Source organism: Apis laboriosa, unplaced genomic scaffold, assembly GCF_014066325.1.
Source record: "Apis laboriosa isolate Shangri-la unplaced genomic scaffold, ASM1406632v1 scaffold11_cov152, whole genome shotgun sequence".
In the NCBI taxonomy this organism is placed as follows: Eukaryota; Metazoa; Arthropoda; class Insecta; order Hymenoptera; family Apidae; genus Apis; species Apis laboriosa.
The window spans coordinates 1,226,283-1,240,990 of NW_025221020.1; the positions used below are offsets into that span (position 1 = coordinate 1,226,283).

The window sequence follows — 14,708 nt, forward strand, 5'->3', positions numbered from 1 at the left end:
CGGATAGAAATAAATAAAACGCGAGGTTGGACGGGGAGCCATAGATCACGCGGTATTCGGTACCGTCGCTATTCGCCACGCCGCCTACCTTTTTTCCTTATCTCGAACACGCGCACGCGCACACGGAGCTCCGTCGATCGAGCCGACTCGTCGCGCCTCCTACCCGACTTTTACGTAATTTTCGCTTCCTCGAGAAACGATTCGATTTCGATCCGTTTACGAACGAACCACGCTGTTTCAGATTTCTCGATACTTCGAAAAGCGAGGCAATTAACGAGAAGTCCTTCTTCAAACGAACTCCTCGTCAAAGCGACCGATTACACGCTATTATCGAGCTGAGAAGCAAAACGTGATTAAACGCACGCTGCGAAAATCGCCCGTCGCGATGATGAGAACCGTTGCCTTCGTAATAACGTGATCGGGCGAGCGACGGTTCGAGTCACGGAGCCATCCACGGTTCTTCCATCGCGCGGAAAATAGGAAGGATACGCGTCCCGTGATGCCCCTCTCTCAACACCACCGTTAAGCCGAGAGTATTACCGAGATCACCTTGGTATCCGACGATTCTCTTTGCTCGCCAAGAGTCAGAGTTCGCATCGCGTCGTCGGGCTTCTCTCGTGCGCGGGGGAACGAGTTAACGACCGACCGACCGACCGAGTTGCGTAAAAAGAGCGAGGTGTTGGTCACGGCCGATAAGGGACGAGAAATCTTTCGTCCTGTCTCTAATTTACATCGCGACTCCGGATCCCGTGGATAATCATAATTGGTGGTAACGGTAGTCATTAGCGCAGGCAATATTGCCTATCCGTCGGTAATCTAACGCTTCGAACCACGACGCCTCCGATAATTACAAAGAAGAAGATGTAACGCCACCGAGAAGCGACACGGCGAATCCCTCATTAAACCGGGATAATTTTATATATATATATATATACACGTTTTGCCCTTCTATACGGTATGTTTCTCGTGGGTCGGTGAGTCGGGGGAAAAATGAGCTTCTCTTCTCTTCCCATCGGACTCTCTATTAGGTGGGTGTGCAGGAAGGGTTAGACTCGTGGCATTTCACGAGACTTCGTATCGAAACGCCCACTTCGAAAATAAATGGAGAGTGTGTACGCTGTACTCTGCGATTTTTTTTTCTTTTTTTTTTCTTTTTTTGCGTATAGAACGTTTCACGTGACATTAAATCTTGATTTACGTCAAGCGTTTCCCTCCGTGGCGAAAAATAAATTTTCAGATAAAAGTTGAACGATTTCGGGAGAGGCGTGAAATGTTGGTATATTTTTTCTCTTGGAGGAGGGGAATCTTTTTTTTTTTTCTTAAATACTTTTTCATAGGAAATATCAACGCACATTTGACCAAAATTTCCCTGTAATTTTTCATCTTTTTCGTAATCTTATTTAATTCTAATTATGGAAATCTAATATATATATATATATATATATATATCGCTTTTTATACTTGTACTCGCCTTTCTTTTTAAAAATCTTCGAATAAAAATATTCAAAACGTGTAAAGTAATATAGAAAAATTCATACATGCGACTTATATAAATGCCACGTGTAAATGGGAAGGAGGTCAGGTATTCCACCTGTGTATATGTTCTATCGTATCTCTATCGTCCGTAATGTCACGATGATCAAAGAGCCTACGCCACGATCCCATTTTTAATTCGCAGCTCAAGTACAAAAGACGGGTCTACAAGATGCTGCACCTGGATGAAAAACAGTTGAAGGCGATGCACACGAGGACGAATTTGCGAAGGTTGCTCGAGTACGTGGCAAACAGCCAGGTCGAGAAGATCGCCAAGATGTGCAGCAAGGGTCTGGATCCTAATTTCCACTGCCAGGAAACTGGAGGTAAAAAAAAAAATTCTTACCTTTTCTTATCTTTCTCAAAAAAAAAAAAAAAAAAAAATTTATCTCATTTACGCAAAATTTTTTCACGAATTCAACCTTTTCCCTATCTGTTGAGAATCGTACGATTCTGATTAGAATACAACGAAGACATAATAAATCGTTCGCAGAGACTCCCCTCACCTTGGCCACCACGTTGAAGAAACCCTCGAAGGTGATAATAGCCTTGGTGAACGGTGGCGCGTTGCTGGATTATCGAACGAAGGAGGGCCTGACGGCGATGCATCGCGCCGTCGAGCGGAACAGTTTGGAAGCTGTGAAGACGTTACTCGAGCTCGGCGCAAGCCCCAATTACAAGGACACGAAGGGGCTAACGCCGCTCTACTACAGCGTCATCTACAAAACCGATCCGATGCTGTGCGAAACGTTGCTCCACGACCACGCGACGATAGGCGCCCAGGATTTGCAGGGATGGCAGGAAGTGCATCAGGTCTCGCTTTTCACCTTTTCACCCTCCTCTCTCTCTCTCTCTCCCCCCCTTTCTTTTTTTTTCCAATAACTCAGACTGACGCGTCTGCACTCTCCCCTTGTTCGAAAAAAAGGAGGGATTAAGGAGGAGGAGAAGGTTTGAAGGACAGAGAGAGAGAGAGAAAGAGAGAGAGAGAGAGAGAGAGAGAGAGAGAGAGAGAGAGAGAGAGAGAGAGAGGGTTTGCGCGGTTTTATAATTATAATCGCACATCCGCACTTCGATAATCGATAACGCGATAACCTTCCCCCCCTCGCGTGTTCGCAGGCCTGCCGCAACAACTTGGTCCAACACCTGGATCACTTGCTTTTTTACGGTGCCGACATGAACGCGCGTAACGCGTCCGGCAACACGCCGTTGCACGTTTGCGCTGTGAACAACACGGACTCGTCGTGCATACGCCAGTTGCTGTTCAGAGGCGCGCAGAAGGACAGCCTGAATTACGCGAACCAGACGCCCTACCAGGTAGCGGTGATCGCTGGAAACATGGAGCTGGCCGAGGTCATTAAGAATTATCAGCCGGAAGAAGTTGGTGAGTTGACGAGGGGGCGAGATTATCAACGATGAGATGATAGGTGAAGGAGAAATTGACTGAGCGCGAGTTTCCTTTTTTTTCCACGAGAAAAGAAAAAGAATTGACCTCTCGCGATCGTGGATGGATGGATACATTTTTTTTTTTTTTTTTCTTCTTTCGTGTCTCGAGCTTCCCCCGATCGTTCGAGTCCAATCCGATTAGATCGCGTTTAGGCGACGATCGATTTTCCCGGGAAATTGGCGAGGAGCAAGAAATAAGTGTAAAGGGAGATCGATAAAGACGATATCGTTGGTATCGATCGGTAACGGGCCCGAGACGGAATCGGCGAGACGAATGGTTTCGCGGCGAAGGTTAAGAGATGGCACGAGGAACGCGTTATATCCGATGAAACGATAACTTGGATCGTTCGGAAAAATTTTTAAATATATATATATATAGAGCACGTCACGAATCTTAACATTGGCATGTGCATGTAACATCGAATTGTATAGAATGCTTCTTTCTTTCTTTCTTTCTTTCTTTTTTTTTTTCTCTCCTTCTCTTTCCTTTCATCTTTCCAACAAGACAACACGCTTCAGCGCTTGCTAGTTAACGTAGCGAGGAGTAGATAGTATATAATCGTAGACTATAGTCCAAATATGGTGTAAATATATAATATACGAAAGATATATATATTTACGTATACGTATAATCTATATGTAATTGTGCGTGTTTCTGTGTCTCTGTGCTGTATGACAAAAGTACCGTAAAATTGTAACAATTGTCTGATGGGATCTTTGGTGGTGATGGTCTTGTAAGACGTCGAGCATCGAGCATTTGTATACTTATATGATACATACATATATATATATATATATATAAAACGACTAAAGTTTGATCGCTTTTGAGTAACTAATACTAACGATGCCGCCCGTATATCTCGATCTCGTCGACGACTTTGCTGCTCACGGATTTCCCTTCGAAAACCTCGATAAATATCGATTAAAAATGGAAGAGAGAAAAAAAGAGCATGACGAAAATCCGTCAGCATCGAAGTGGCGGGACAAGTTGACCAGTAATGTTTGGTAGTACTTTACTTTGTGTGTAACGCGTGATCGACTCGGCCCGTTGAAGTATCTCTCGACGCGCGCACAAATGAAAATAAAAGAGCGCGAGGAAGAAGAGAAATTCAAAGGTCCGTTCGAAGGTGAACTCGATCACCCGAAAAAAGCGCCGAAATTGAACGACTCGGTTTTTAATCACTTTTCGCCTTCGTCAACAATCACTGTATCATTGTATCGTGCAAAACGTATACAATATACAACAACAATATCCCGTGGAATGCGTGACTGCTGCGTGTGCTTCTCACCGCTTTCTTGTATAACTAACCACGTTTTATTATAACGCCGTTCGATCGTCGAGTTTAACAATTTGTTAACAATACGCGTGCGTGTATGCGTGTATGCGTGCCTAAATCCGCCAGTAACGCTTGTAACGACGAAAAAGAGACGAGAAAGAGAGAGAGAGAGAGCGAGCGAGAGCAAACTTTTTTTTGGCAAAAATTCACTATTTCTCATATATATATCTCATATATACATACACACGCACACAGTTTCGAACTCGCGAGCGAATAGGGAAAGAAAGAGAGAGAAAGAAAACGAACACACGCGTTGGGAGAGCGGCGTCTAATTGTAAGGCTAAGTAATCCTTTCTTTACTTAACCTTGCAACCCTCGATTTTCCAGTACCGTTTAAAGGGCCGCCACGCTACAACCCGAAACGGCGCTCGGTGGCGTTCGGAGGCACGATGACCACTAGCTGCTCGGCCAGCAACCTGGGCACCCTGACCAGGATACCGTCCGCTGAACAACAGCAACACGCCTCTGGCGGAACAGCAGGAGTAGGAGGAGGAGGAGGTAGCCTGACCAGAACGATCTCGGTGGAGCAGTACGCGGTGACGAGGGTACCGTCCGCCGAGCAATACGCGACCAGAGTAGTACCGTCCACGGAACAATACGCCAGCCCTATAGCGACCGCCTCCGCCAACGCAGTGACCAGGCTGTCCACGGGGGATCACCACCACCATCACCACCACCATCACCATCATCAATACCCAACGAGCGCCACCGGTACGCTTACCAGAGTGCCGTCCACCGAGCAATACCCGACCGGCACCCTCACCAGAATACCGTCCGCCGAGCAGTACGCGAACAGTATCGCGAGGACGGCGGGGGACACTCCTCATCATCATCATCACGCCCGAGTACCGTCCATCGAACCGACGACCAGAAACGACCAGATACAGAGAATACCGTCCTCGGATTACCAGAGCCCGAACTCGCTGAGGGATCCTAACGCGAGGTAAGCATAAACTGTCTTTGCGATCAAACAACTCGGTCAATAAAATCGGGATCTTCTTTTTCTCTCTTGTCCCTTATCCCTTCCTAAATTTAAGTATCTAAGTTCCGTCGATCTTCAAGGTCGAGATATATCCATGATCCCCACGTACTTATTTTATATATATATATATATATATTTCCCTCCTCTCCCGACATTAATCTCCGAGAAAAATTGTTTGGATCGATTGTTGGATAGGGGGAGGGAGGAAGGGAGGGAGGGAGGGAGGGAGGGAGGGGAGATACGCGCGTTTAAAGCAAAGACAATTTACGCTAATCTCGCGAGATTTAGTATCGTGTATCGCGTATCGAGTATCGTGTTCAGTCACGTTCGACGGTATTATACGAAGTGTAATACGCTCCATTTCAAGATTACCGACCACCGCGGAGAACTATCAGAACGTAAGAATGGAGGGTCTGACGAGGCTGCAAGAACACCGGCTCGAGCTTCAACACCGTCTCGACATGCACAGAACGATGGAGATGCCGCCCTCGCCCTCGCCGAGCAGCAGGAGTCTAGCTCCTTTCAGCTCGGCCAGCTCGAGCCTGTCCGAAGGCAGCAATCAACCGTCCGGTGAAGATTCCGCCAGCATCGTCACAGGTATACATAAATACATACGCATACCAGGTTTATTTTTCCACGTTCTCTCTCTCTCTCTCTCTCTTCCTTTGTATGTCTGTCTGTCTGTCGCGCCTACAGAGAATACACACGGAGAGGGAGAGAGAGAGAGAGAGAGAGAGAGAGAGAGAATGCGTTCTTCTTGCGGAATCGCGCACACCCTTCGTCGTTGAAGATTTTTCTTTCCCCTCTCGAGAGAGATCCTCGTACGTGCGTTTGGGACACGAAGCATAACGCGTGAGCATAGGCGTGAGCCCCCTTGTGCGACGCTGTGAGAAAGAGAGAGAGAGAGAGAGAGAGAGAGAGAGAGAGAGAGAGAGAAAGCGAAACAGGTGTACAATTTGTATATTTGGCGTGACTCGAACGTCGAACCATCATCACCATCAGAAATGGTAAGCCGCGTTGCTGCACCGTTTCTCTCGTTCTTATTGACGAATTAAGAGATACACAGCTCTGTGCCTTTGCTAACGTAGCATAACCTGGACATTCCAGCCGACTCTCTCCACCACGTATATATTTATTTGGGCAATTTTACAAAAGAGAAAAGAAAGAAAGGCGGATACCGTTGAGCTAAAAAGCTCAAGCCCATCTTGTGTTTATACCCCGTTAAGAGTATATATATATAACTATACTAATAATATTTATATATATATATATATAGCGTTTGCATGACGTTCGCCGCTGTGAAAAGGCACACGGTAAAATGGCGAGATTTCAACAAGACCACCCTTGTTCCGTGAATTTTTTTTTAGACAAGAGTCTCGGCGACACAGCTTCCGACGTGATTAGCGATAGTTCAGGGGTGGGGACCTCGCAGTCGGACACTACCAATTCCCTATCGATACCGGGGACCACGGTTGTCTGCGTCGAGAGTTATAACAGCGGGATACTAGGCCATCTGAATATCAATCAAGGAGATATCTTGGAAGGTATTTGACACCGATTATTATCTTCTCTCTACGAGTTCCCCTAACCGCCTCTCCATTTCCACCTTCGTCCTTCACAGTATCTCGAGTATCGAGTAGCCGATAAAGAAAGGAAAAACGAGCGATCGTTGATTTCTCTTTTTTACGAGGGAACTCGTGTAAATTCGATAAACGATAGAAAAAAAAGGGGGAAGGGAAGAGGGTGTTCTATCGGTGTTCGTTTCTTTCTGCGATTTGGACAGTGACCGGGGCGACCGATTGCGGCCTTCTCGAGGGTGTTCTCCGTGGACAGGGGACGGGCCTCTTCCCGGCCCACTGCGTGCAAGAGGTCAGGCTTCGCCACACCAACATTCCGTTGGGTCCTCAGCCAGCGAGGGACGGCCGCAATCCAAGGGTGTTGGGTCGTAGGGAATCGCAACACAAGTATTTCGCTACCGCTCCCAGATTGAAGAAACCGTGAGTCGTTTGTGTTACACCTCTTTGCAATAAGAATAAACGAATATGTTCTCGAATAGGAACGAATAATTATCCCAGATTTTTCTCCAGAGTTACGTCCGAGCCTCGTACCGTGGTGCTGCATCGTTCCAGAAAGGGTTTCGGATTCGTGTTAAGAGGCGCCAAGGCAACCTCGCCTTTGATGGAGCTGACGCCATCGGCCAGATACCCTGCCTTGCAGTACCTGGACGACGTCGATCAAGGAGGAGTGGCGGATCTGGCCGGCCTTCGAAAAGGGGATTACCTTATCCAAGTGAGCCATGCCTTCCTTTCTATATATATATATATATATTATATATAGAATTATATATATATATTATGTATATTATATATATAGAATTATAGATATATATATATATTATATATATAGAATTACAGATATACATATTCTATATTATATATACTAATAATATTTATATATTTATAATTCTATATATATTATATATATTATATATATAGAATTATATATATATTATGTATATTACATATATAGAATTATAGATATATATATATGTTATATTATATTATATTATATTATATTATATATATAGAATTACAGATATACATATTCTATGTTATATATACTAATAATATTTATATATTTATAATTCTATATATATATGCATATATATACATATTCTATATTATATATACTAATAATATTTATATATTTATAATTCTATATATATAATATATATATATATTTCCACTTCTCGATACCTCGATTCGCAGATCAACGGCGAGGACGTGACAACGGCGTCGCACGAGCACGTAGTGGACCTGATACGAAAATCGGGGGAGTTGGTACGAATGACGGTGGTCTCGCCGGTGATCAGCCTTCCGAATTCGCAATCGGCAGCGCTTCTGCCAACTAGTCAACCGATTCAGAGACAGTACGCGACCCTCCCGCGGAAAGGTAACAACAACGTGGCGATAGGCGGCACGCTGGGCAGGTCACCGGCCCCAATGCCGCCCCGAAGAGATCCAAAGACGACTCTGAGCGTTGGCCGGGCGCGAGCAAGATCGATGGTGGCTGGATTAGGTAAGAAAAATTAAAAAAAGAAAAGAAAAACTGGAAATCGAGTCGAAAGGAGGATTCGACGAAGAAGGTCGGATGATAAAACGACTTTTTCTCGTGGGGCGCAGAAGGTGGTGGGGAGAGAGACGACCGCGATGAAATCACATCGACGGGGGCTAAATCGAGTAGCGCGGAGTCTATCCATCTTCCCCAGCAACCGTCGACCGGACCCAACACCGGACAAAACACACCGGTACAACCGAGAACGGCCAGTATCCGATCGAGGCCCACCTCCAGTAGGATCACCGCCGCGGAACTGGAGGTGCGTACGTATGAGGGAATCGATTTTATCACGTTGCTCGCGATCACGAACGATCGATCCGCTTTCCTTTACTATTCCTCGAATGGCAGATTGCACGAGATTTACCGAGGCTTCAGCTTTGTCCTTCCTTTCTTCCAGGAACTATTTCAGCGGCAGCAAGGTAGTGCCAGTGGTCAGTACAGCTCGTCCATGATGAGCTCTCACTTTCAAACTGGCCAAGCTACCAAGTCGCATCCTTCCTCGCCTGCAAAGACCGGCAGGGTATACGCGAGCGTAGCGGAAATGAAACGCAAAGGCAAAGTAAGGAATACTTCCCCTCCAAATTTAAATCGCATATCTTCTTTCTTTTCGACCGAAATTTAGCGAATCCTTGGTTACGATGATTTTTCTTCGATCGTACGAACGTGGTGTAGATTTGGTGTAATCGCTGTAGAATTTGAACGAATTTCGCTCCGTTCCGTTGCCTTTTCTAAGGATGCAAGATAATGTCGCTTTCGAATCGGGAAAATCCTTAGAATCGGCAAACTGTCTCTTCGAACTTCGATTGCAACTTTAATCACCCGCCCCCCTCTCGTGATATTAACCTAACGGTAGATTCGTTGGTTGTTGATAACCCTCATATTCGTAGAATTATCTTTTGCCATTTGATTAATCGCTAACCCTTCCATCCTTTATCGTTTAAACGTTATCACTTTATATATATAGGACGCAAGAGTTACAAAGAATTTTTTCAGAGAGGTTAAAACTCCTCGATGCATGCTACCTAGCGGTGACGGTGGCTGTTTTTACGCATGTGTGTTATAGTTTTCTCGCAAGCCAGCACGAGTGTACAGCAAGGGACGCTCCTGGTACGAGAGAGACAACGAGGACGACTTATATTACTGATCGAAAATACTTTGTTTCTAGCGCGTCCGTGACTTGCATGATTCCAGGTGACTAAGCCATTTGCTAATGAAAATCCGATGTTCGAAAGGGCATCGGATATCACTTTCAGCTTTATGAACACGCCTCGCAGAACTAACCACGTGTATCCATGAAATGAACGTTTTAATTACTTTGCTTACACTTTTTGCATGATCGTGCAGCTGTTTCCCCCGTATAATCGAACCTTACGCGCTTAATAAACCGATTTTCCATTTTGCGTCTTAAATCGTCGCGAGTTTTAAATACCGGCGGAATACAGCGCTGTTCGACGTCTCGAAAAAAAATGTAAAAAAGGATAGACGAACCAGATAGACAAGAGAGAAAAGTATCGCGTGTAAATAGACACATGTTGATACGATGATCGAGTTACCAACCTACCTGCTTTTTGTGTTGCCGCTTTTACGAAATTAAATCGCGTCAATTGAAAACGTGTACATAAGTATCTCGATTATTAAACGCGATTCTCGAATATCGCGTTACTCGTCGCAGTGTAGTGTATCCAGCTAATGTATCCAGCTATTGTTTCCGTTTCGTTGAACGCTCTTCTTCTCTCTATCGACGAGTTGTAAATTCCAATAAGATTTGTCGGCTTGTTCACAGTTGAACTCGAGGGTGCGATTCTTCGGTGGATTGGGCGGTGGTTCCGATCTTCATCGAGACTTTCACAGTACGCCGGACTTGAATGTGCAGGTGCAGTCGTCCATTTTAGCTCCGAAAGGGCATAGAAGCCAAGAGGACGTGAACGCGTTGAATGGAAGAAACGGACTTCCACCACCGAATCATCCACCACCTCCGCCACCTGTCGGCCAAGTAGTCAAAGTAAACGTGGGCGCTAATGTGCCGGATGTAGTCACACCGGCTTCTGTCTACGATAACATGGCTCATATACAACAAGTCAAAGGTGTATATATATATAAACATATATATATATATATATATACATACATATCTTCCACACGTATTTCGACGCGTTGTTGACCGAATCGGGCGTTATTTATCTGGAATAAATTTCAATGGATGGATAATAATATGTATTTTTTCCCGCTCTATTCAGAATTGGCAGCCGCGACAGTGGATGGAAGTTACGGCGTGATGTCGAGTTTCCGACCTTCGAACAGCGCAAAACTGTACGCCTCGCCGGAAGACATGAAGACTGTGGGGTATCGTTCCCGTAGCCTGCCAACCCATACGACCCGTTGTCACGTGAGGAAGTCGCACAGCTTGCGCACCACCAACAACACGACGTTCAAACCGTTGAACAACCAACAGAACGTGAACAACGCGGTGAGCAACAACAACCAAGTGAACAACAATCAGTCGGCCAACAACCAATACGCCCAACCATTGAAGACGAATAGAAGTCACAGCACGATCGGCATCAGGGAGAGAAAGAAGAAAGGCATCAGTACCAGTTCCTCGATCACGAATCTCTCGTCCGTGGCTAACAACAACACCGGGAACACGGTGGTGGCGGCGAACACGGCACCACCGATCCCAGAGCCGGATTACAGCCTCTCCGAGTCGGAGAACGACGAGGGCGAGGAGGAGACCGACGACGACGGAGAGTCGGAGATCGCCAAGGAATTGGAGAAGGCGGCTGCGAGGGAAAAGTTGGAATCGACTCGAGAAACGTCGGGCAACTCGAACACTTCCGGTTCCAGTTCATCCGGTAGCAGCTCGTTGCCCCACTCTTTCAGCGTGGAAGAGATTCAAAAGGTGAGGACGCAATTGAAGTCTTCGAAAAGTCATCCGAACGACTTTCTGCTCCAACAAACGCAGCAATCCCTGGCCGAGGATGGTGACAATAGCTCGAGTGGAGTGAGCTCCGATCAAGACGTGCCGGTAGGTCCACCGACGGGTTTCGACGACACGACAGCGAGAAATCTTGCCAACGAAGCTGCCCAGCATCCGACCACGGTGCTCTCCAATGTGGCCAGTGTCGAAAAAGAGGCCAATCCGAAAAGAACGGGCTACGGTGGCAGCGGATTATTGACGCGGCACGCAGTCAGCTTGGCCCAATTACCACCACCGATCGAGGCGGATGCCGAGGAACAGAGCAACGATCTGTTCGTACCACCGCCACCTGAGTTCAATGCGGGACCGTCTGCCGGGAATGGGGACGAATTGGTATTTGCACCGCCACCTCAATTCTGCGACAACAAACAACAAGCGCAACAACAACAACAACAACAACAACAACCGCAACAGCAACAGAATCGCGTTAAGATCATCGGGGCGATACCGAAAGTTACCAACAATCAAGTAAAAGCTTCCGGTGGACGATTGCATAATCAGTGAGGAAGAATAGTCGCGAACGATCGCCGATGAACGGACGCGTTCGGGTCGTGTGATCACGTTGTTCGATCACGATCTGTCAGAGTCAATTTAATCTTTCCGTAATTAACCTTTTTCTCCATCCGAGATAATTGTGCACACAGCGCCATGAATCCTGAATATCATCTGTTCCGTCATTCGGCCGAACGATTAAACGAAAACCTATAACGTAATAATGCGATTATTTGCAATACATTTTTTCACCGATATAATATTTCCCATGTGGGGAAGGGGCAGTTTTTTAAGAAAAAACAAATGCGCGCGTCGTCTCTATCGCAACTATCTATACTTCGATCGAGCGCCGTTTGGTGGTGCTCCGGTCAAGGGTCCTGTGGTAGTCAAGTGAACGATGTATTCAGTGAATTTTTACCGTAAAACTTAGAATATGAATTGTACGAACCGCAGATACGTTAGATTTAAAAAGTCGTGCGTGCAATGCTTTCTACTTGCGAAACGATATAGAACCACATTCGTAAATGTCAAAATATTATAAATGTCTCGTGGAATGGCCTAAGAGGTGAACGAGAGAAAAAAAGATCTATATACCATACTGTAGTTCGTAATTAGAGACAAAAAAGAAAGTATGCGAGCAACAGAGAGAGAGAGAGAGAGAGGAAGGGAGGGAGGGGGAGAGAGAGAGAGAGAGAGAGAGAGAGAGAGAGAGGCAGAGACATAGAAATAAAAAAACAAAAAAGTAAGAATAGTTCTATGAGATGCGTGTGCATGATGCGAATGTAGTGCGCGTGTGTATGTAAGAAACGTAGAGAATGAATGTATAGCGTATATCGGTTTGTTTTTCATATTTCTAACGAAGTACGACGCGTGTTTAATACTTTTACATGTAACGATCTTTATCCTTAAACGCCATCAACTTCTCTCATTCCATCGCATAAAGAAACAAAATAAAAAAAAAAGGCATTTTTTCGAAAAACAATGCATCGAAATATCAAATCGTGTTAAGACATGAATCGGTGCTGCTAATCGAAATTCATTTTTTTTTTTTTTTTTTTTTTTTTTTTTTTATATATATATATATAACGGAAATAGCATAACATGAATTCGATTTTGCATCGATGCAAAAAAATAATTAAAGATGCCGAATTAATGGGTTAACTAAAATAAAACGCGCGCGCGCGAAATTGAGTTCATTTTGTTTCTCTCGTGTTTAGACTGCTCAAGAGCCTAATTAAAAAGTTCTATTCACAAAGTCATTAGAAATTGTTTCTAGTTTGTAATAACGAATAATAGCATTACGACGAGTATGAATTTATCTCTAAGCTCGTAATCGCGTTAATAGAGGCGCACTGTACTACGTTAACGCACCAACATTATTCAGCTTGTAAGATAGATCGTATTCCTTCCATTTGAATCAGGCTCCTAAGAGTCGCGAGATGTAACACGTTATGATATATATTTCCTTCGGTAAAAATAATATCTATTGTATTTATTCACAAAAGAAGAAAACGCAATGTTCCTCGATTGAACAATTTCTTAATGAAGAAAATCAAAAATTAATTCTTCTTTTTTAATCGAACAACCTGTATTGATTTATCCTGTATATAGTATATAATAATCAATCGGCAATAAGGAAAGAAATAAAGAAAAAAAATCTCGCGTCTCTCGGCGACACTGCTACATAGTGTATATATATATACTGAACAACATTGCTACGTATTAAATATCTATAACGATGGAACGATTATTATCATCACTTTTATGATCACCGCGATAGATTTAAGCGATATCCATGAAAGCAACGTCCTTCCTAATTATTGTTTTTATGCCTTTTCAAGTTAAATCATATTCATATACAAACAGTGAAGTATGATGTTAAGTCAATGCATGCTTGTTGAAGCATGAATGAAACAGTTTTGAGTCGAAGAAAATCATATTAAAGATAAGTATTAAATGTTCCTTAAATATTTTATTGTTTGTTTTCGATCGATAAAAACGAAAAATCGCTGATGCGTGTATATCGTTTCAAAAACTGATTGATCGACTGGTTGATTCGGATCAGTAAAGCAATATTGTACGCATTACAACGGCTCGTGTAATAATAAAACGTTTCAAGAATACAATTTTATCTTTGTTTGCGATCTTAAGCAAATAGCATTGTCGATTACACTAATTTTTTCGTGCACGCAAACTTTTTTAAAAGGAAATACAAAAGTTAAAAGATATAAATACTGTGTCATGCAAAAATGGTATATCTTATATATTGAATCTTATATTTTCCAAAGTTCATATATAGTTTTGAACTATTCGTTTAAAAAAACATAATTCTGCTGAATATGTTTTTAAAATGGTATTGTTTGCAAATATATTCCTTACAATTATTCAAAAGTCATTCATGATTTATTTTTACAACATTCATTAAGATTACATACATCTCATAATCGTTTAAAATCATTTCAAAAACATTTCAATATTTTTTCATAATTTTTTGAAATCAAGAAAAAAAAATAAAAAAAATAAATTCAGTAGAATAATGTTCTTAAAAATTAAACTGTTTAAAATTTGAAAAAATTTTCAAGATGACCCAATAATTATAATATTCTTGCCAAATGTGTAATATATCAAAATTTATTTGATATATTATTGATATCATATATCAATTATATGATATATTGAAGAATTAACATCCATTTCACGACAAATAACATTTATATATCACATCAACTCTTTGTAATGTTCTATTTTTGAAACTATTTGTTTTCGTCGCTTTATCAAATTTGTTTGAATAATATTTGAATAATATGATTATTCTACACTTTAAAAT

General features: G+C 43.3%; 1 protein-coding gene across 7 annotated transcripts in view; it reads left to right on the plus strand.

Annotated features, from left to right (window-relative positions):
- LOC122717725 (protein shank) overlaps positions 1-13,678 on the plus strand; it is a 116,802-nt gene extending 103,124 nt beyond the window's left edge. For 3 of the 7 annotated variants that reach the window (XM_043942065.1, XM_043942075.1, XM_043942086.1), the window contains 12 exons: positions 1,679-1,859; positions 2,027-2,346; positions 2,650-2,914; positions 4,641-5,256; positions 5,663-5,892; positions 6,663-6,839; positions 7,079-7,292; positions 7,383-7,584; positions 8,064-8,373; positions 8,478-8,971; positions 10,196-10,496; positions 10,650-13,678. In XM_043942065.1, coding sequence (XP_043798000.1) covers positions 1,679-1,859; positions 2,027-2,346; positions 2,650-2,914; positions 4,641-5,256; positions 5,663-5,892; positions 6,663-6,839; positions 7,079-7,292; positions 7,383-7,584; positions 8,064-8,373; positions 8,478-8,971; positions 10,196-10,496; positions 10,650-11,893 — 4,554 coding nt within the window. In that variant the 3' untranslated portion in view covers positions 11,894-13,678. The remainder of the gene's footprint in view (positions 1-1,678; positions 1,860-2,026; positions 2,347-2,649; positions 2,915-4,640; positions 5,257-5,662; positions 5,893-6,662; positions 6,840-7,078; positions 7,293-7,382; positions 7,585-8,063; positions 8,374-8,477; positions 8,972-10,195; positions 10,497-10,649) is intronic. The other 4 variants (XM_043942095.1, XM_043942121.1, XM_043942104.1 and 1 more) reach the window with 2 other exon arrangements.
- Positions 13,679-14,708: the final 1,030 nt, after the last annotated feature.